Here is a 25,000-nt window from a genome sequence, read left to right as displayed (position 1 = left end):
AGAGGACGTTGCGCAGGCACAAGGTGTATGGAATTCTGGAAAAGATGTATCCAGATAACAATCTTGTATTACAGAAACTCTCACTTGTCATTACTAATCACAAGAGGATGATTCTTAGTTCAAAAATAATACGATTACCACCATGGAGGATAAATTATGTGACTTCACTAGACAACAGTAATTGTACTTGATAGATAACTTCATAAATGGGATATATTTTACTAGACTTTCTTAGTCAGTGACTGTTTAAGAGAGGAAACTTTGAACAAGGAAAAATGAGAGTTTCAGTCGAAGGGAAAGAGAACTGGGAACAATTGTCACAACCAGACTTACCTCTGGGAGAGAATAATACAATGATCGGGTGTATTAGTTTTCTTGGTCCCTTTGGAATAACAATTTCCTCCCTCGCGTTCGGAGAGGGACAGAGAGACAAAGGCGGGTTAGTGGACCGGCCGAGGTGTGTGTCTTGCCTCCATGAGGTCTCAGCTCAGAGTCTGTAGATGCGGGTTGTCTCAGGTCGCGGCTGTTTTCAAATTCCTCCTGCCCAGGTTCTGACCTGAAGGGACAAAAGACTCGCCAGGAGAAAGGTCACAGAAAAGTAAGCCTAAGGTACAGTCTATGTAAGGTCTGTCCCAGCAAAACCTATCCCTTCTTGTATTCCTCTGAACTAAAATTCTTGCCCCTTTGACGGGTGAGATCTGTTCAAAACAACTCCTGCCCACTTGCTTCTTCCTGCATCGTATGCTCTCTTACTTTAACAAAGACAATATCTTGTATATATATGCTCGTGTGTGTGTGTGTGTGTTTGTTCTATGTGCGTGTGTGTGTGTGTGTATAAAATAACCCGAAATCTGATATACATCACGAAATCAGTGATCGTACCAGCTTGCAAAGCCCAGTAAACAGTCTCACGTCAGCGAATTCAATCCTGAACGTATCCGGTGTGTCATTATTGCAACCTGATTAATTTCCATTAGTGATTGCAAGCTAAATGCGCTCTTTTTTTTTGACTAATTCATTTCCCAGTGCAAAATTGAAATGGCCGGCCACTCTGCCCTCCGTTAAGAGGCGGCGAGAGAGGAGAAAAAGATGGACGTTTAATTAGATGAGTGTTCTGTAAAGCAATTAAGTGATGCCAGTAAACTTCATCGCATGCCGGTTGTTTGTGTGTTTGTGTGTGTGTATGTGTGTGTGTGTGTGTGAGAGAGAGAGAGAGAGAGAGAGAGAGAGAGAGAGAGAGAGAGAGAGAGAGAGTTAGGCATTAAAAGACTGATAGATTAACTGAATTCATTTTACGTACTGATCTCAGAGACCAGCAATTGAATGCATTCAGTGTGTAAGTTTGTGTGTGTGTGTGTGTGTGTGTGTGTGTGTGAGAGAGAGAGAGAGAGAGAGAGAGAGAGAGAGAGAATGTGTTGTTAAGCATAAAAGAACTAATAGATTGACTGAAATCGTTTTAAGCACTGAATCTAAGACCAGCAGTTCGAAGAGAGAGAGAGAGAGAGAGAGAGAGAGAGAGAGAGAGAGAGAGAGAGAGAGAGAGAGAGAGAGGATATTTTTTTACATGTAGATTTAATGATAAGTGATTATTATATTACAGACTAACGTTATAGTAACCTAGGCGTGGACGCATAAGAGAGAGAGAGAGAGAGAGAGAGAGAGAGAGATAAATGAATCTCGATAAAACATTTATCGTGAGTGAGCAGGACAACTCAATATTCCTTAAGGCATGTTTGCTGCTACCGTATCGATATTAGTTTACTGTAGCAATTTAATGTAGTAATATGAATATTTGACTAGCAGCGAAACTCGACGAGAAAGTCATCAGTTATTACTGCCCTACGCTTGATGAAAATTTCTGAGCAGTCCCTGAGGAATCTTCAATGTAATCTCATTACAAATATAGGCACGGTTACAGACGGGGAGCACGTGCAAACATTCACATACAGACAGGCAGCACATACAAACATTCACACGCAGGTAGCACATACAAACATTAACATACAGACAGATAGCGCAAACAAACGTCCACATGCAGACAGGTAGCACATACAAACATTAACATACGGACAGGTAGCACATACAAACATTCACACACACTGACAGGTAGCACATACAAACATTCACATATAGACAGGTAGCACATACAAACATTCACATACTGACAGGTTGCACATACAAACTTCACATATTGACTGGTAGCACATATACAAACATTCACATACAGACAGGTAGCACGTGAAAGCATTTGCAGTTAGGTAGTACATGCAAACATTCACATACAGACAGGTACCACATGAAAACATTCACATGCATACAGGTAGCACATGAAAACATTCACGCACAGGTAGCATACAAACATTCGAAAGACATTTACAGACGCATTCAGACAGGTGCATTTACAGACAAATACAAACATTCACATACAGACAGGTAGCACAAACAAACATGCGCTTACAGACAGGTGGCACATACAAACATTCACATACAGACAGGTAGCACAAACAAACATGCACTTACAGACAGGTGGCACATACAAACATTCACATCCAGGCAGGTAGCACAAACATGCACTTACAGACAGGTGGCACATACAAACATTCACATTCAAACAGGTACGCACATACACACCTGCACATACAAACAATCAACTGGGATAAGCCTGATTTATTCTGAGTTGGTAATCAACTTGCACTTATAAAGGCGGTGGTATATCTTCCACAGTTTTCTTCATGTTTTTATAAAAAAAAAAAACAGCCATAAGAGAGGTAACTTGACTTGAGTAAAAATATCGTGGGAATTTCTCGTAGGTAGAACACCTGAAGTTAAGGTATGTTTACCCGGATATTTAAGGGAGCCAGGGATTGAGATATATAAGAGAGAGAAATCGTAATTACATGCACGTGGATAGATAGTTGTTCTGTATGAGAGAGAGAGAGAGAGAGAGAGAGAGAGAGAGAGAGAGAGAGAGAGAGAGAGAGAGAGAGAAATACGTAATAAATTCGTGCATACAGAATGCATAAAAAATCTTGCGTATCTTCAAACTTATGCATACAGTAAGTGTAAAACAATATACTGGCGCTTTCTAACACAGATACACTCGCACGCACGAACGCAACACAGTCACACACACACACACACACACACAGAATACATAACAAATTCAAGCATAAAGAATGCACCAAAAATATTGCGCATCTACAAACATACGCATACAATAAGAGTAAAAAAATATACAGTCACACTTACACACACACACACACACAGAGAGAGAGAGAGAGAGAGAGAGAGAGAGAGAGAGAGAGAGAGAGAGAGAGAGAATCGAATTACCTTCACGCTTGAATGATTGTGACATTATGTCAGTTTAAATTTAGGACACAGTTGGATTGCAAGACTTGCAAAATTGAAATATAATTAAATTTTTTAAGATTGATAATGGAGTTAAAAGAAATTATTCTACGTCATTGATCTTGAATTTAATTTTCTAAGACAGTATAATTGTGGTTAGATGTCGAAGAAGGAAATATGTAAAATAATAAAGTACGGAAAGATTATGATTATTCACATGTGATAAGAGATAGAAAAACGAAAAAATTAAATTTACCAAATTATGGTTAAATAATAATTAAAGTATGAGCAGATGGACTAAGAATGACAGTAGAAATAAAGAAATAATTATCGTGCAAATTTTCCGTTGTAACTCGAAGGTGAAGATATAGAAGAAAATATTCTATTAGAAGTTAAAGTAGTGTAAGTCACGGGAAGAGAAACTGTCACTTATTCGTAGACTGAATTTAATTAACCACGTACTTTTCTCACCGAGTGGAGAGTAAAGAATGAGATACGTCCTTCTTAGTAACTGTTTATTATCATGTAAAGTCTCATTTCACGTGGAGATGGTATATAATCATAATGATTAGGGTATGAAACAGCAAAATTATATGCGGGAAAAATATGGGTGTGGATAATATCTCGACAATTAGAAGTGCGTGTTTTGTTTTATCACTTGAGAAATGAATGCAAAGTATTTCATCCCCTTCAAAAAGATAAAACAAAGATAAAACGAAATAACAGAGGGCACTAAAGATTGAGTTTATATAAAAATTACCTCAGTTAATCCGTAAAAGATTCAGTGAAAAGGAAACTCGGGTTTTATTACTTGTTGGCTTATTGCTTTCGTTTTATTTGCTCGAACAGTCCTTTAATGGATGTTTGTTTCTTGTTGACATTTAACCAGAAACCAGTTACCAGACTACGTGCAAGGAATAATTCCCGTTTGTCGACTGAGCTGTGATAGACTACCCTTTGGCGTGTCGAGATGATTAAAGTGTGATTTCTTACCTGTTGTACATTGTGTTCATGATGATCATTTGCTCAGCGATGAGCATTTGTAACTTGATATTTGCGTTGTAGATTAACGTAAATGGCAAGGCTGCTGGTATATTGTGTGTGTGTGTATCTATATCTATCAAAAAAAAAAAAAAAAAAAAATAATATATATATATATATATATATATATATATATATATATATATATATATATATATATATATATATTTATATATATATATATATATATTATTTCTTTTGTTTTATAACACATAACGTATAAATATAAACTCATTCACTAACACATAACGTATCTCATTCCCTACCTGTTATATTGTTTGCGCATATAGTACATTCTCTTAGGCTTTTAAATTCTGTGTTTCGTATTTTGTCCTTTTGAGGAAAATGTGCAAGGATATACTATCATTTCTGTTCTTCGTTTTAGCTTCATTTTTTTGGAAACATGTTTGAACTACTCCATTATCTCCTCCACCTTCCTCTTCTGCATTTTGTTTTCTTATCGTTATATATCGTGATAGTTGTATGTAAGAACTGTTTATGTTTGTGTGAAATTATGTATACATTTATGTGAGCCATAAAGTTAGCAAACGCAATCAGGCAAGGTTATTGTTACTAGGGGTTTTAAGAACATTTCCGTGAATTTCAATCATAAAGGGACTTTCATTTTTCTTAGTTTGTGCGTGACCCCTGACTTGTTCGTGTGCTTACGCGCCTGCATAGGTTTGTGTGATGCCATCCGCGGGAATAGAATAATACATACATTTATGTCATCAATAGAGTATGCTAACGTCATCAAACGATGTGAGTGCCACTAACAGATCTTGCGATGATAGCCAATGTTATTTTTAAAGTGATGTTAGTAACGCAGAGAGAGGAAAATGATTCGTTCCTTACAGCGTCTAGATCTCCCCGATGCCTCCAAAAGCTTAGCCTTCCACTTGATTCAACCGTGATTGGCATTTAGCGACGGAATTCGGCTTAATCGAAATGGTAACTTTGGACCATCGAGACCGTGATTCAGTTGTGTCTCTTGTATCGTACGGGTCAGAATTTGGAAGTTTTCATGTCTTGAATTGTACAATTTTGGAAACAATCGTTCACTTTAGTTTTATCTTACAAGAAGACATATCCGTTCCCGGTGATCAGTTTTTCCTCGAAAGCCTGTGCTAATGAAGCAATAGTAAATGATTTGTTTGTTACAGCATTAAATGAGCTCATTTGCTCCTTTCTTTTGTATTTCTTCATAGAGGAAGTTTTTTATTGCTTGTAATTAACGCTGAAGCTTTCAGGTTTAAAATACGGTGCTTTTGTATGTGGGATAGAAAAAGAGAAGTGAAGGTCAACATACATCAGCAAAAATAATTGCAGGCTGCAAGACAATTGCGAGTGACTTGTGAAGAGAGCAAGTGAAAAAAAGTGTAGTTGGGAGGCAAATGAAAGTGACTTGTGAAGAGATTAAGTAAGAAGTAATTGCAGTGTGTAAGACAATAGAAATGACTATTGAAAAGAGATCATGTGAACAAAATAAGTACAGGCTGCGAGACAGCAGAAAGTGACGTTTAAAAAGGAAGGAAGTGGAAAAATAAGTGAAAGCTGAGAGAAAGTAGAAAGTGTCATGAAAAAGACTAATTAGAAAAGTAAGTGCAAGCTGTGATACAATAGCCAGTGACTTTTGAAAAGGGCAAAAGGAAAAAATAAAAGTAGGCCAAGAAGCAGTAGAAAGCGACTTTCAAAAGAAAAACAAATAAAGAAATAGTACAAGGTGACTTTTGATAAGGAGCATGTAAGAAAACTAAGCGCAGGCCAAGGAACAGTGGAAAGTCAGCAGGAGAGATAGAAAACTACTTTGCGAACATGATAGAAAATTAATAAGCGAACGCAATAGAAAACTATTCGCAAACGAGATAGAAAACTAATTCGCGACCATGATAGAAAACTAATTTGCGAACGTGATAGAAAACTAATTAGCGAACGTGGTTGAAAACTAATTCTCGAACGTGATGGAAAACTAATTTGCGACTGTGATAGAAAACTAGTACGCGAACGTGGTAGAAAACTAATTTGCGAACGTGATAGAAAACTAATTTGCGACTGTGATAGAAAAGTAGTACGCGAACGTGATAGAAAACTAATTTGCGACTGTGATAGAAAACTAGTACGCGAACGTGATAGAAAACTAATTCGTGGACGAAATAGAAGACTAATAGCGAATGAGATAGAAAACTAATTGGTAAACGAGATAGAAAACTAATTCGCGAACGTGATAGAATACTAATTCGCGAACGAGATAGAAAACTAATTTGCGGTCGAGATAGAAAACTAATAGGCGAACGTGATAGAAAACTAATTCGTGAACGAGATAGAAAACTGTTTTGCAGTCGAGATAGAAAACTAATTCGCAAACGAGACAGAAAGCTAATTGGCGAACGTGATTGAAAACTAATTCGCGACCTGACAAAACACTAATTCACGGACGAGATAGAAAAAAATTCGCGAACGTGACAGAAAAGTAATTCGCAACCTGGCAAAAAACTAATTCACGGACGAGATAGAAAACTAATTCGCGAAAGTGACAGAAAACTAATTCCCGAACGACCACGTTGGGCGTTATTTCCCACCAACAATAGCATCTTGCAAATATTAAAAAAAATTTTTTTTTTAAATAATTAAAATATCGTGTGTCAGACAACAGAAAGAAGTAGTCAAGGTGCAACGACAACATTATGAGACAATAACAGCAGTCCATGCACGAAATAACAGCGTTATTAGAAATGCGTGAAACAACGAGGGCAGTGTCATGCTTGAAACAACAGTGATTTCATGCTTGAAACGACAACAGTAATATTTGAATAATAATAGTTGTAAAAAAATATACACAAAAAAAGTAATAACATGCTATCAACAACAGCAGGAATAACATGGGCGCAACAACGGAAGTAATAACAAGGGAACAGCAACCACGGGCGCAACAACGGAAGTAATAACAAGGGAACAACATCGGCTGTAATGACGCATGCACAACAACAGCATGTATAAAGAGTTAGCAGCAACGGCAGTAATATCATCTGGTAAAACAAGAGCAGCTAGAGCATACATGTAAAACAAGAACAAAACAAGAACAACAGCGAGACAACATGTACAACAAAAGCAAGAACGACATCTACAACAAAAGGCAGCAGGCAGAAACAAACATGAACGCAAGCCGAATACGACGCAACAACGTAAAACAACAACACTGCATTTCGAGCAGAGTCGCGGCAGCGAGAGAGAAGCTAAAAATATGACACAACTGAAGTGGGTCCTTGCAGAAGTGAAGGGCCCCAGAGAGAGAGAGAGAGAGAGAGAGAGAGAGAGAGAGAGAGAGAGAGAGAGAGAGAGAGTTCCCAAGGGTTCCAACCTCGAGGAGGTCTTGCTTTTAAAGGCCCCAAGAATCCTTCGTACGTGAACCGTGAAGGACACTCGTCTTAGTTGGAAGCATGTTGGAAGTGCCTGTGACTTTTCCGCCTTTTAACCTCAGGACTGATCGTGGTGAATATTTTTGCCTGGCAGATGAAGGCCTCATTTCCATGATGAGAAATGCAAAGAATGTATTCTTGTAACTTAATTTGCATCTTTGTTAGGGAAAGGTGTTTCATGAGAATAGGAGGAACAGATAAGAGTTTCTTCATTGTTGTACAAGAATAATCTTGAAAGATGTTCGAAGGAATTAATTGTCTTTATGTAAGTTCATGTATCGAATGGATTGTTTCCGGTAGACTAATTCAGCCAGCAGTTTGTAATTATGTAAACATTAGAATAGGAATATTCAGCGTGGAGTCATCTGTTGGTCTACAGTGTTTAAAAATGATATAACGGATATCATAGATGCATTAGACTGCAGCCTCAATAATAATAATAATAATAATAATAATAATAATAATAATAATAATAATAATAATAATAATAATAATAATAATAATAATAATATTGTTACATTTATTACCAAGTATGAGACATTAATATCAGCTGTAAAAGAAATAATAAAAATGAACTTCGTTGTCATCATCATAATTTTGTTCATCATCATCATCTCGTTCATCATTATTATCATCATCTAAAAACTGGAAATCTACTCTGCTCATAGACACAAACATTGTTTTCCTCACTTCTTTTGCCGAATTTCTGGAAACAGAAGGCCCAAATGGAATTTCCCTTCTCTCTCTCTCTCTCTCTCTCTCTCTCTCTCTCTCTCTCTCTCTCTCTCTCTCTCTCTCTGTTTTTCCAGTGTTATCTTCTTGGGAAGAAGACTTGATTTACTTACTACAAACACGCACACATGCCCAGATATATATATATATATATATATATATATATATATATATATATATATATATATATATATATATATATATATATATATATATATATATATATATATATATATATATATATATATATATATATATATATGTTTAATATATGTGTGTGTGTATATACATATATGTATATATATATATATATATATATATATATATATATATATATATATATTATATATATGTATGTATAATATATGTGTGTGTAACACATATATGTATGTATGTATGTATATTATATATATATATATATATATATATATATATATATATATTTCAGTTATGTGGTGTCACAGGATAAGGTAAAATTCTTATTTAAGCCATCTATTGATCTAAAAGTACTCCATGGGACCAAATGCATCCGTTAGCGAATTCATACTGGAAATGTTAGTGTCACAGAGTTCAGAGATATTTTATCCTTCTGCGAAAGTATTTGCAGTGTTGATTATCCATGTAGAAGGAAAATATTACAAGCAAAAGTAATATCATGGTATTTACCTAACCCTATATTTATAGTTTTAGTTTTAGGTGACTTAGGGCCTTTTAGACTTGATTTGCAAATACCATCAGTATAATTGAGGGTTAACGATTAGTACATCGGGTGATATCTGGCAACTTTAACCGCCAAGGGGGTTGTGGCTTGTTCCTTAGTTTAGAGTAAGAACAACTTCCGTCTTCTGATCAAAGGGAACTTGGCCACTTTGCTTATGGGGCCTAAAGTGCGATGTCTCTCACACCTGATATCATGATTGCTGACTCACTAGCTTGGTTTGCCCTGGCTTGAACAATTCTGAGTTTTGGTAAATGAGTTACACAACTTGCAAGGGAATGATTTACTCGGGTGTCATATTGGAAGAGAGACGTTGCGTGAAAGATTATTTGAAGCTAATGAAAAGCCAGGTGCTATTTTAGTATCTGAATGACTTAGAGTATTGAGATGTTATAGGAAATGTTGTTTGAATAATTATTAGAAGTAAGTTATCACAAAAAATCCGGCCACTTATTTAAAAATATTTCAGCCCTATCCTTTGTATTCTCATTTTTTTTTTACTTGAAAATTACGAGAAATGTAATTTAGCGAGTTCGTAACTCCTGATGCTTATTGCAGAATGTTCAGCTTTTATTCTTTGTATTTAAAATATTTTTTGTAAGAGCCATTTTTAATATAGAAGATGAAATGGTGCTTATGCGTACATTTATAACCAATGCTGGTACTTTCTCCATTACTTTTCCAAAACATTTGGTTATCCCAAGGGCATTATTGTGTATATTCTCCGTCAAGAGTGTAATTAAAAAAAGTTTCTTTCCAGAAAAAGTCTCAAATATTTTTCATATATTCAGCATAAGTTTCTGTTTGCAATCTGAAAGTTTGATGGTTCTGTCTACAGTATATAATTAATTTAAATAAGTTGCGTGAGACGTAGTCTTAATTTTCCTCTCGCAGTTTCAGCTTTTTGTATCTGTAGGTATTAGTTGCTTTTATTTGTTCACGTTCATTTATTTATTATCATCAGCATTAAAGTATAAATTTAAATTTAGAAATATATGTGCACTATTTTCCTTATTTTGTAAACTGGTCTTAGTGATTGCATTTTATGCTACCATTGCTAATACGGTTACTGCTAATAATAATAATAATAATAATAATAATAATAATAATAATAATAATAATAATAATAATAATAATAATAATAATAATAATAATAATAATATGAAGGGAGTAGACCCTCTTTTAACCATGTTATGTTAAAAATAATGTCAGCATCAGTGGAATTGATTTTATACAAGGTCTTTTCAGTTCTTCTTACTATCCTCTTTTCTTCAAGGCTGATATCCACTTAGAGCTGGCCGATGTATATAATCTGGATAAGTGGAGAGGTAATGGAAATAATAATAGTAACAATAATGATGATTTTCCTTTTGCAGAATAATGAAGGAGGTGACAAACAAACCGCTGAGACTTCACAATGTCTCCTCCGGGAACGAAGTCTATGACAGCCTGCACACTCGTTCACAGGCGGTAAGTAGGTTTGTTTCTCTCTCTCTCTCTCTCTCTCTCTCTCTCTCTCTCTCTCTCTCTCTCTCTCTCTCTCTCTCTTGCCGTAAATTTTCATATTGTACATTTGCGGCTTTAAGATGATTTATGTATTGTATACATACACACACATATATGTGTATATATACATGCTACATACATATATATATATATATATATATATATATATATATATATATATATATATATATATATTATATATATATATATAACTCATATATAGGGAAAGGCACTCAATACAGCTGATAGTTTATTCCTAATGCCGACGTTTCACAACTACATTGTTGCATATTCTGTAAAGTGTTTATTACTGGCAATTAATTAAGTATCATAATGTCAGTGCATTTTAACTTTTATGAGATTTTTAACATAAATTTTAAATACATATACGATTTACAGCATGGTATATATAAATAGTATATACGTACTAATATGCATTTAATGCTTTACTTTTTAGTACAAAACTGGTTGCAAGGATGGTCTGAGTAAAGTGCTAAAGCATTTAGCAAACGTTTTAATGCTAATAATGTTACTTTAGCTGTTGTAATGATTGTACAGTTTTATGCGACTAACCAATGTAAATTGAAATAAAGATTTGAATTTGAATCAATCTCTCTCTCTCTCTCTCTCTCTCTCTCTCTCTCTCTCTCTCTCTCTCTCTCTCTCTCTCTCTCTCTACTAGCTAGCTATAAATTATCCAATTACGCAGTAAGACATCATCATATTTTATGCGAATAACCAATGTAAATTGGAAATAAAGATTTGCATTTGAACTCAACTCTCTCTCTCTCTCTCTCTCTCTCTCTCTCTCTCTCTCTCTCTCTCTCTCTCTCGCTAGCTATAAATGATCCAATTACACGGTAAGACACAGCATCATCCTCAAGTAACAGGGAGTGTGATTCAATTTCATAAACCCGAACAGAGACAAATAATCGAATTTAGGTCTTAACTAACCCAGTGATTGTTGGCTTCAGGTTGATGCCATGAGATCCCGGGCAATCGTCTCCAAATCTAGTTTCATTTCATGGCAATGGCAGCCAATTAGTTCTAGGATCTGCTGGCGTTAACTGAAGCCTGGTTCGAATGCGTGCAACTTAGTGTGCACGTTGCGAAGAAAATGGGGTTATTGCATGGTTTGTTATTAGATTGGCGTCGCATCGTCGGTGGTTATTAACGTCAATAATACAAAACTCGCTGAATGTTAATATGTGACTTGACTTTTCAAGTTGCTGCGCATTGAACAGCTTTGCATCCTAGATAATGTCAGGTTTATCTGAGTTGGGATACATAATTTGATGAAAATAGTTGCGATACGTCAGCTAATGAAGGTAGTTAAGATATATCTGTTGGTTAGGGTAGTTAAGACACATTAACTGGTTGGACTGTTGGGAGCTAAGTTACGTTAAGGAAGTTGTCATTCTAAAAAAAAAAAATTACGAAAAATAAATTAAAATTACTTATTTTTTTAATCCAGAATGAACGCAGATGCGCTGACTCAAATCATATAAAAGGAAAAGGTGTTATGTCTATGGTTTTACCATGTTTTAGACAATTTAGGATGGATCCGACAGAGGAATTAACCCGGAACTATAAGATGAATATTGAAATGGAGCATTTTTATAGTAATTTATTTATGTGCTCGTAGAGTATACATTCTGGATCAGTTATGATGGTATCACAGTACATCTAGATCTATATAAGTATATGTAATTGTTTATTTATATGAATTTAATAAATAGTTTAGTGACTTGTTTCCAATTTGTTACACAAACATTGCATACATTTATATATATATATATATATATATATATATATATATATATATATATATATATATATATATATATATTACATTCAGCTATTTTCTCTTACAGTAAGTATGTACACACGCTTAATAATTAATAGATTTTAAAAATTTATTTATTAAACATTCCGTGGTTCAGTTTTTTTAAGAGAACTTTTGTATTATGACGGAAAAATACTCGACCATAATGCTGAACAAAATAAAGAAGGGATATTTTGGAAAGCCTTTCAAGAGTACTCTGTGGTAATGGAATTGCTGACGATTTTCTCCCAAGAGCTTATTTTGCTTTTACTTACTTTTGAAAATGTAAGTACGCGTTAAACATTGGCTAGTAAGGTGCTTTAAAAGTGTGTTCGTGTGGGTGTGTGTGTGTGTGTGCAGAGTGTGAGAGAGAGAGAGAGAGAGAGAGAGAGAGAGAGAGAGAGAGAGAGAGAGATAGATTAATATCTTTCTTCTCTCATGAACATATACATAACAGACGTTGGCCAATAGACTATTATCCAAAGTACACACGTACATGAACAGACACAAACACACACACACACACACACACACACACACACAGAGAGAGAGAGAGAGAGAGAGAGAGAGAGAGAGATTAATTCCTTTTTTATCCCATATGAACATATACATAAAAGACATTGGCATGTGGGCCATTATCCAAAACAAAAATGCATGAACAAAAATAGAAGAGAGAGAGAGAGAGAGAGAGAGAGAGAGAGAGAGAGAGAGAGAGAGAGAGAGAGAGAGAGAAACTGCTCGCAGCAGCGCCAGGAGTTGTCCTCAACATCACCTGGTTTCCCTAATCTTTGGGACTATGAGGCGCCTGTTAGGGTCATCTGCCTTTGAATAGGTCGAGTTGAAGGGATCGTGCGGGAGGAAACAGGCGGGGGGGGGGGTTGATAGTAAGGGATGGGGAGGAAAGGGGTCATCTTCTGATAGAATTCATTGTGCTGTCCGAGAGGTTAGTGGTCCAAGTGGCGCTAACAATACTATGAATAGAGAGAGAGAGAGAGAGAGAGAGAGAGAGAGAGAGAGAGAGAGAGAGAGAGAGAGATATCCACAGCAGTTTTACTGTGTGAACAACATATTTGTGTGTGTGTTTGTGTGCTATAATATTTGTATAAATACCTCCCGGAACGAACATTCAGAAGGGGAAATAAATATGTTTTCCTCTCTCTCTCTCTCTCTCTTCATGTATGTGTGAGCTTTGGATAATGGTTCATATGCCAATGTCTTTCATGTACTGTATATGTTCATGTGAGAGAAGAAAGAAATTAATCTCTCTCTCTCTCTCTCTCTCTCTCTCTCTCTCTCTCTCTCTCTCTCTCTCTCTCTCTCTCTCTCTCTCAGACAGAATTGGCAGTATTTCTTCCTTAGAGGTTCGTAAGTGCCCTGAATTATCATAATGCACATTCCCATGACAGGAAGAGGTTTCCTCTCTTGTTCCCCTTTGTTTATCACGATCATTCCATCCGATATCAGTTCTGGCATCTTCGTTTCCGTTTTATCGTATCTATTCGTTATTAATTTATGATTTTTGATTAATCAATGGGATCTGAAGGTGAACATATGTTCTTTTCTCACGGTGTTTGTGAGACGTAGCTTTCAATTATTTCATGAAAGCTTTTTCTGTCATTTTTGTCTTGCTCTGAGAGAAGGGGGCGGGTGGTGTATGCGGTAATGTCTTTTCTTTATGGGAACCAGACAAGTTTTTCTCTTTACTCCATCCTTCGATCTCGCTAAGACTGTGCTTGACATTTACGTGAAAGATGTTTGCAAGATATTATTTAACGGTGCATGGCATTAGCAAATAAAATATCGGGAGAAGTCAGGGCTAAATTGCTTGTCTTATGATTATGTTATATTAACAGCTATATTCCAACTAAGAATTATGACGTGAAAGAGACATTGCAAAATAAAACAAAGGACTTTCGACTCTAAATGGTAATATAGGAAGGAGTACAAATTTAAGTATGAAGGATAAAATGAAAATTTCATGGAGTTGTGTGCATACATATATTCACACACACATACATACATACATACATACCCCCTGTACATACATTATAGTCTAGGTACTAATTACCGATATTGCTGTCCAAGTAACTGATTTCCAGAGAATGCTTTAGTGATGTCGCTTTGAAAATAAATTAGATTAATTTGGAATAGTGCTTAACAAGAGGATACGTAAGATTACAAGGGTAATGAGAGGGAAATAAATGCGTGAGCAGATAATAAAATAACGAGTATTTAAATTATAAGAAATCATTACGAAAACAGTGCAAAGATAAATGTGGAATTAGATGACATGCTGGATATAACGTATATATATATATATATATATATATATATATATATATATATATATATATATATATATATATATATATATATATATATATATATATATATATATATATATATATATATATATATATTATATATACATGTGTGTGTATGTATATATGTTAATGGACCTGTTCCCCAGGTCAAACAGGGCCATCTTTTATTGCTTTATCTGTTTTAAGAACAGAATCATTCATCTTACTTCTTTAAGATGTCTGTGATAGCGCGGCTCATCCCTGGGTCAGCAAATCCCTTCTTCTTTGTCGTCTTCTCACACCAACCTATCTTTACACAGAGGCCTACTGGAATTAAACACTGAGGAGCAAAACTAGACTTTATTGACAAATTTAACGAAAGTAACTCTGCAAAAGCTACTGTCCTGAAATGGAGTGATTCACACCCTCTGTCAATGGAAAACATACCTAGAGGAAATACTGTTTCACAAGCAATGCTAGTGAATCACACCCTGGTCATCAAATAAAGTAATAAGGTCATTCTAGACCACAGTATATTTTATATGGTATGTGAGAGTAGAAACACCACTTCCAAAATATTCGTCCTCTCAGGACGAAACTCGAGAATTCTTTTTTCTATGGCCATGAATAATGTATATGTATCTTCATAGTTGCGGTTTCTTTAAACACTACACCAGGCTAAGAGCACATATCAGCCACTCCAGATCGAGGCAGTCTCCCCTTGAGAGTCACTGTTCCTTTCATAAATATCCCACTGGAGATCGCACACACACACACACACACACACACACACACACACACACACACACACACACACACACACGGAAACTTGGGCACAAGATCACAAGTAGTTCCCAACTGGAAATTTCCAAAGTCATCACTTTCGGCGGATCGGTTCACATTTTTCGAAAGATCATGATCAAGTAGTTCTCTGTATCCAACTAAGCAAATTTCCAAAGTCATCACAATTGCACCTGCGCCACTGCAGGCCAGCACATAGTTCTTGTAAAGTCATCGAAGACACACAACCACATACACACACACACACATATATATAAGTATAATGTTGTATCTGTGCGTGTGTGTGTGCATAAATATAAATACATACAAAATAAGGCTTACAAATTTAAACATGATAATAAAGATGTGAGTAGATAGTCTACTGCGCAGGTCAAAGAAAAGCGAAGTAATTCAAAACCTCAGTTATTAACAAAGCAGTAAGCAACAAAGTTGCTTTACCGAAACTATCAGATTTATACTAAGATATTCGCTTCCCTGCATCTCGCAGGCTGCCAGAAGAGATTGATATTTATGGAAAAACAAAACCTCGGAACCATCTGATCGCTCTCCATCGTCATCTTCGCCCTGTAACGTGGTGTTGAAGAATTGGCCATAAAGGTACACAGTTCAGGAGGGAAGTTGCTGTATATCATTTTGCGGGAGCTCGTATGCCCGAGCTAGGCCCTTCTGTGTATCCTTCCTTGCCTCGTAAAATGACACTAAACTGGAATAGATTTGGCCCCTCGCCTTCGCATGCATGAAATAAAGAAGAAGTCTGGAATAGATTTGGCACTTCGCCCTCACATGCCTGAAATAAAGAGGAAGAAGAAGATGCCACACTGATATAGTGCTGGGCCCACACCGACTACTCTTGCAGGAAAATAAAGCGATGCTAAACTGAAATAGGGTTGGCCAGTGCGCTTCGCTCTCTCAAGACGAAAAGGAAGGCGTGTGTATGTAGAAGGAGTGAGAGGAGAATAAAGACAGTGGGGCAATTGAAAGACCTCTCGTGTTGTCTTATCTTTTTTCGTTATTAGTGGTTTAGATAGAAAAATTATCAGCAGGAAAATAGACAGAAAATCACCAGTACATAAATAGGCCTAGGGATTAAATTACATTCCGGACTTTTTCAATAGGGGAAATAATACCTTTGTGTAAAGTTTTATTTGGGCCATATATTTTCTTAATACATTAACACAAACACACGCACACACACATATATGTGTGTGTGGTGTGTATATATTATATATATATATATATATATATATATATATATATATATATATATATATATATATATATATATATATATATATATATATATATATATGCAGCACGAAGGAAGGCGTGCTTGAGAATATCCCAATATCCACGTAAGGAGGTGACTGAAAACTGGGACTTTGAACAAGTACTTGTATTCACACCGAATACAAAAGAAGTTGACAGAAGAAGAGGTGGCGGGGTTACAGTTTGTTAATCAGGGCAGCATGGTCTTTAAACAAAAAAGACAGGGACAAAGGATCAAGGGGAAAATGTAGAATAAATTACGAAAGTACTTGTTCAAAGTCCCGGTCTACACTCACCTTCTTACGTGGATTTTATTGTGTGTGTGTGTGTTTATGTGTGTGTGTGTATACGTGTATATATATATATATATATATATATATATATATATATATATATATATATATATATATATATATATATATATATATATATATATATATATGTATGTGTGTGTGTGTGTATATATATATATATATATATATATATACATATATATATATATATATATATATATATATATATATATATATGTGTATGTGTGTGTGTGTGTGTGTGTGTGTGTGTGTGTGTGTGCGCGCGCGACAGACAATGTATATGGAATAAGGCAGTGGAAAATAGGACAGCACAAAAATAACTCTCGTCTCAATAAAACTTATAACAGTGTTCAAATTTGTTCTGTAAGAATGTAGTGCCTACACGAGACCAGATTTATGTCCAGTTAATCGCCTTATTTATTGTATTAACGTCAAGATCCTTTAAATATACGTCAGTTATAGACGACGGTTTGACTTGACTAGAGGAGAGTCTCCTTCAGTTTGTACTGTATTTGGGTGCCATAATAACAGCAAAAAGACCATTTTTTTGGGTATTCGATATTTTAGTTTCCCACAAAAATTTGGGAGTCCTTCTTATTTCTCTTTCACATGTATGTTCGTATGTATGTATGTATATGTATGTATAGGAACTCGTTTTATTTTTCATACATATGTGTTTATGTATATCTTGGATGTATGTGTATACAGTATGTGCAGAAGTTCCTCACGAACTTCACTAGTAAAACATTTTGGACAACGCAATGAATAACTCTACGTTGTTCACTACCCATATTTAACTATCTAATGTCGATAAAAAATTTTCCATTTAAAATTTACTCATTAATGATAAAATATTATTTTATTGGCATACTTGTTTTAGTCAGGTTTTTCTTGCGGGATGTGGGGATGAAATTCTTATAAATATATTTAGTTTCCTAGGACTTAATCACTAGCCTTTTAATGCCCATGAATGCAGAATGTTTAGATATTTTTTCATCAGAAAATCTTATTTTTAAATTCTACTTACATATTCTTCTCGTCCCGATTTTCGGTGTAATTAGGTTTGAAGTAAACAAGAAATTTTAGAGACTTATTACCTTGCTGTATCAGAAATAGGTTGCTTTTAAGGTACTGTAGAATGATACTTTAAAAAATACCGTTAAGTAATACATTGGAAATATTAAAACTCAACAGAGTTTTCATCTCATATTTCACTATGTCCCCCATGTTGTAACCCTTTTTGTATTGTGTCTTTTTGGAAATCTGTTTTCCTGTAACAATTTTTGTAATACATTTTAGGAAAATTACATCGAACCGCAACTTTCAAAACGAATGCGCTCTACTGAGAAATATCATGCATACAAAAAAAGCAGGCAGTGTTTTTTTTCCTAATATGTACACGTGGTTCTCTTGATGTAATACCTGGTGGTTTCTTAAGTAAATAGATAAATTGTTTTGCTAGTAAAGAATAAGACGTCTTGATCCTAGATGTGTACTTCATATGTATTTGAAATTTTCTTTGCTTAATATGGAATGCATATAAGTTATTATTTTCTCGTATTTGCATTTCTTTCATAACTACACAGATGATTAATGACAGTCTTTATTGCAACACGCTTTTAAAGGTTTCTGACGGAAATTTTCCGGTCCAAGAGTAAATGATACCGCTTATGAATACGTTTGAAACGTATATAGTATATGAATAATAATTAATGAGATACCAGATGGTAATCACAGAATGAAATTTCACAAATGTAGAATGAAATGAGGACGAGGAGCATTCTCCAGATCCAGTATATGTACTCGCCCCCCAAATTTTTTTGGCTTTGAATATTCAAAAATACTGTTTTTTTTAAGAGCGTTAAGCCATTTGAAATTATCCAAGACTAATTCGAACCACATACCTCTATGTGTGTTTTCTATGTGTTTTCTCCTGTTTGAAGAAATCCACTAAGCCATCTGTTGTTTTCATCCTTAGTGGCTTGAGACAGTTTTGCAAAGAGATGCTTAGTAGAATCAGATGAGCTTTTTTTTCCTCACTTATGATTGAGGTTTCATTCACACACATCTATCGTTACCTCTGAATTGTAAGTACATTTAATAATAATAATAATAATAATAATAATAATAATAATAATAATAATAATAATAATAATAATAATAATAATAATAATAATAATAATAATTATTATTATTATTATTATTATTATTATTATTATTATTATTATTATTATTATTATCGATAATAAATAAAAGTTGTATTCGTAATAAAGCTTATAACTCTAAAGGGAAATGGGGTTTATTTTTAATGAAGCAAATCAAATTTATTTTTATACTTAGAGGAGAAACTGATATCCCATTAATATATATATATATATATATATATATATATATATATATATATATATATATATATATATATATATATATATATATATATATATAATGTATATATATATCTTTTCATAAGATATATACATATATATTTTATATATATTCCCATTTATATTTTAGTATATTTATTTTACTTGGTTAACCTTTCCCCATGGGCCTGTTATTACCAGCGTCCGATAGGTGTTGTACCAAAACAAAGCTATAAAGGAAATAAAAACAGTATTAACTTATTTCTGAGAATACGATTCCACTAGTGTCTAGAGAAAAACCTGTTTTCAATTATTTTTATGGAAGGGTATTTTGGAAGCCCTTGTATATATTTTGTAAATGCTTATTTTTATATGTATTTATTTGGTAGCTTTCCCATCTGTTTTGGGTTCGAGTTTTGGGAGAAATAGCAGAAAAAAGTTTGAAAACAAATGAATGTATGAAGGAAAGTCATCAGAAACTCTTGAATACTCTATGTGCTAGTCCTGAAAAACTCTTACAGAGAGATTTGATTTAAGTTTAACCAATAGTTTAAATGTGTCTTTCCCAGCGTACGTAATTAAATTTTTAAAAGCTTCTATTTTATTTCAGCAAAACGAAAATACTAACTCGAGTAAACTTCGCCCCGATGTGATGAAACGAAAAAACGATATTTACGAAATAAGCAAGGGAACATTTCTTTACCTGACCTAACTGGCGTAGTTATTTGGACGGGAATTTCTCGAAATATAATGCGAGCTTCTGGTAGCCAGATGTACGATGACGCCTCCTCTCCAGCGAGCAGCGCTGCAGCCCGAGGCGTGTTACAATGGCTTCTCGGGGCACCGGACTTTAATGAGGTTTAAGAGAGGAGAAAAACGAAACTTACCTTCTCAAGCAAGCCACCTCGGGCGGCGTTACAAATAAGGAAATGTCGCCTGTCAGTTTCATTTTATTTTCTTTTTTTTTCGTCTTTCATTTATTTGCTTTCCGGGGTCGTATACCAGAAAATGTGAAACTTTATTATTCTGGCCCAATAGTTTTGGGGGAAAAGTCGACTCGTATCGTCTTTGCGATTTGGAATCAAGACATGATTTTTTTTTTTTTTTTTGGCAGAGCGTGTATGCGATATTTCACTTTCATGCTGTTTTATTAATGTTCTTTGTAACTTTTAAGATTTATGAAAGGAAATGAAGAGTAGGTTTTTGGTAAGCAATTTATATCTTCCTTTTCATAAAAAACTTTTTATTACGTCGTGCGTTTTTCTTCAGTAAATTGTCGTCCATAAAACTTAAGTATGTCTCCCGTTTTTGCAAATATAAAAAAATGATATTTCAATGTTAGGACTTTAAGATATCGTTCCACTTTCATTGCTTTATAGCCATTTAGAGCCAGGTGTTCACTAACCAGGAGGAAATACTTTGGCGTTGCTTACTTCTGGGTGTTAGTAAATTTATGTTTCTTTGTTCAGTTCTACTTTCTCTTTGTGTTCGGTCTACGCTTACGCGAAAGTACTTGGTACGGTGCCAAAATATTGCTTTAATGACCTCACAGTAAATCTCCATACCAGTAGTTGAATGTCAGCATTATTTTGGACACACACACACACACACACACACACACACACTCTAAATTCAAGTATATTCTTGCTTCGCTTTCTTGCAAGTCTATACCTTTGTGGGTTAGAATAACTGAATTTTTCTATCCCCGCCTACCATTTCATTTAATTTTTTTATTTGAACAGATAGTGGTACAGTTGGCGTGCTACAATTTTAATAAATACACAATCTTTTATTCTATACTTACTATTACCGTTTTTCCTTTCGAGAACACCAATTTTCATTAAAAAAAATCTCAATATTCATTCCTATTATCGTATAATTCGACACTGCTAAACTATTTATTTTACAAATGCCTCTCTGTGCTTTTGACTTATCGTCTTTACGTAATGTCCCAGAATAAATTTGAAGTCAGCACTTCCACTCTTTCACCATACTTAGTACTACTTGTTACAACTAATGATGGAAATTATTACGTTTTAATGTTCTCCAAATGGCTCACAGCTCTCCTGAATCATTTATCTTTCTTTGTAACTTATCCTCACAACTGGAATTAGCATTCTACTAATTGCAACCTAAAGCAATTCTAAAATCTTTCTAAATTAACTGGTTCGGTTCTACGTACTCATTTTACAGTATACATTAGGTCTAATTATTTCATGCTCTCCTCAGATGGTAAGTTTTCCCAAATAACTCTGAATCGCTCATAGCCGACCGCTGTCAGCCATTCACCATACATCCTAAACATATATTACTTGCCTATCGGGTTAAGCGTCAGTTACATGGCACAGGTATAACTTACAAACTGAGGTTTCCCTGTAATTTCGAGTTGAAAGCAGTTGTCGAAAATGAGGGAGTTAAACTCTCCGGTCTATGCTAAAACCATAGTGCTTTTCATTTATCAAATTTTCTGTCATTTGCTGTCTTGTCAATCATTATCCTTTCATGTTCTTTTTTTATCTATCATTCACAATTGTAGTTGTGTGGTCACTGCAGTGTCCCCTTATCTGTTTATTGACAAACAACTAGTAAGTCTTTTATCCGCTCTTCAGACATCCTCCCTTCCATTTCGTGCATGACCAGCGTCAAAATAAATTATTTCTTTTACGATGTAGCGTCTTAGGTAAGTCAGTTAATTTTATTTAGCCAGTTTAGCTTTCTTTCCTTACATCTTGGCATGTGCATTCTTACAAAAATGCATTCTAGATAGAGTTAGTGCCCTAACTATGGACCTCAGAATACAAAAAATCAGCAGTAACATTAGATAATATATGAACACTGTTGCTTGTTTCATGCTTGTACTCTTTTTTTCAGGTATGTATGTATATATGTAGAAATGTTCAATTTGTGAAAGTTTCCCCCATTTAGTTTGAAATGGTTGATAGCCAAAGAATGACCTTTATGAAACCTATTAACTTTTATAGGTAATTACTTGCTTTGCAGTTTCTCTTAAGTCCATTAGTTTCTCTTGAAGTTCTGAAAACTTGCCTTAAAATTTTCTTGACAGCAAAGCAGAATTTTTATATGAGCTCCAGTTTTATAAACTAATGTGCAGTTTTATATAACTCTTATTGTATAGCATCACCATTTATTATCACTTGTATGTATGTATGTATGTACTTGAATAAACGAGGAAAACCATTTCATTCCTCATATACTCTCTTTATAAGATTTCCATCAATACAACCGTCCACTTATATCTCGTAGATTTTTAGACTGAAACCGTATTTCTTAATTTGCCCCAATTTTTTAATCTGGAGTTTATATAGCTCTATCTATTTAATTTCCAAAGGAACGTCGAGCTAGATAAACAGAGGCGTATTTATACTAGTGGAGAGTTGGCTCTTTTCCAGAATAAAGAGATAGACATATATATATATATATATATATATATATATATATATATATATATATATATATATATATATATATATATATATATATATATATATAGAGAGAGAGAGAGAGAGAGAGAGAGAGAGAGAGAGAGAGAGAGAGGAGTGTAGTATTTGTTGTTCATTCGATATACAGACCAAAAACTTCAGCAGGGAAACGCGAACAAAGAAAAAGAAATTCAATCAGAACTTCGATACAAGATGTAAATCACCCAAATTTCTTTTGAAGTTTGAACTTTCCTAACTTCACAGAAAATAATAACGGGATTTATTTTTTTTTTCTAACGAAGGAAGAGAAGAAGTGGTTCCCCTCCGCTCCTTCAGGAGAAGGGAAGTACACGGAAGTAAAGCGTCCTTTGGCTCCACTCAAGGGCTTCTCTTTGGAGGAATAGGGAGGCCTCTTGAACACGGCGAAGACCGCCCGAATGCATTACGGTATAATGGAGTATTTATGGAGTTGACACCAGCAACCAGCTCTTGTGCCTTCGAAGGGAAGTCCTTGAATTCTATTATAAATTTTTTTTGTGGAGTCTAGTCGCGTGGCATTTGGACTCCCTTATCTAACCAAGGATTAAAGGAATGATGGGCAAATGAGAGAGAGAGAGAGAGAGAGAGAGAGAGAGAGAGAGAGAGAGAGAGAGAGAGAGAGAGAGAGAGAGAGAGAGAGAGAGGAGGTGAATTTTCGCTGATAACTGAACGACTTACAAAGTAGAGATCGTCTTAAAAGTTGGAAGATTGTGGGAATTACGACGAACTCCTATACATCACAACAAAAAGCAGTTTTTATTTGATTATAATATCCAATCTTCAGTTGCAAGGTGCACTGCACATGGAACATCAAAATGCACGACCATCCCATCCTTACCCTTCTCATACCTCCAGACTTCACGAAAAAAGAAACACCTTTCTCTTTTAGATTCAGTGTTTGGTAAACCTCCTCCGTATCACAACACAGCCACCAGCCGCATCCCCCCCCACCCCCTCCCCCACTTGACTAGCATCTTTTCCCCCATCTTCTCTTATTTGTATAGGCCATATCCACACAACTCGATCCACTCTCTCTCGGCCACGCCGCCAGTTTCACAGCTCCTCGATTTATTCTGATTCCATTTCCCGGAATTTTTCTTTTCTTTTTGTCTTTGCTGGAGATTGTTGAGGTTTCGTCTTTCCAGTTCTAGGATTGGGCATTGTTTGTTGTCTTTGATTCTAATATATTTCCGTTTGTGTATTTGTATGTTTGTGCATGTATTCTTAAAAGAAAGCAAATGTTTATTTTAAAAAAATTCTTATTTATTCTTTGCTCTTTTTCTTTTATTTATTTGTTTGTATTTATATATGTATCCTAAAAGGAAAATAAATGTTTATCATCGGTTTGTCCTGATAAATAGTCCATACATCTAGTTTTAAAAATGCTCTTTAACCTTTGTTGTTTTACGTCTTTTTGGTTTTTCATTACTAAGAATTAGGGGTAAATTTTTTTTTGTACCGCCACACGGATGTATCTGTTAATCCTGGAAACTAGATGATTTGCAGGTCTTATTTGTTTTCAGTTTTTTTATCTATCGCAGTGAGAACAAAGATCCGTATTATTTCTGTAAAGTTCCCGTGTATTTTAATTCATTTTTTGGACTTATTTTTCAAACAATATTGATTTTTTCAGTATGTGAAATTTTTTGCTGCTTGTTAGTTTCTGTTCTAATTATTTATTACTTAACTATACACCTATTAGCACTGATTTTTTTTTATTTTTATCACATATTTAATTAATTTGTCAGAAGGAAATATTTTCAAGAAAATTTTACCGGACGGACGAAGCGTTAAGGTGGATGGAAGATTTAGCATATTTGCACAGTTCTTCAGTTAACATGGACGTTTTCCTCATTATTATCATTTTTACTTTTTTTTTTTATTCCAT

The 25,000-nt window shown here is 34.7% G+C and overlaps 1 protein-coding gene across 1 annotated transcript in view; it reads left to right on the top strand.

Moving 5' to 3' along the window:
• Nucleotides 1–25,000, top strand: part of Nos (Nitric oxide synthase) — a 447,341-nt gene that overhangs the window by 287,180 nt on the left and 135,161 nt on the right. Inside the window, exon 4 of the mRNA XM_067105755.1 lies at nt 10,632–10,725. Within this exon, the coding sequence (XP_066961856.1) occupies nt 10,636–10,725 (90 nt within the window). The 5' untranslated portion in view covers nt 10,632–10,635. The remainder of the gene's footprint in view (nt 1–10,631; nt 10,726–25,000) is intronic.

The sequence above is a fragment of the Macrobrachium rosenbergii genome, chromosome 6, assembly GCF_040412425.1.
Source record: "Macrobrachium rosenbergii isolate ZJJX-2024 chromosome 6, ASM4041242v1, whole genome shotgun sequence".
NCBI classification, from domain to species: domain Eukaryota; kingdom Metazoa; phylum Arthropoda; class Malacostraca; order Decapoda; family Palaemonidae; genus Macrobrachium; species Macrobrachium rosenbergii.
The sequence above is the reverse complement of the archived record's forward strand: the minus strand, read 5'-3'. Positions and strand labels throughout refer to the sequence as shown.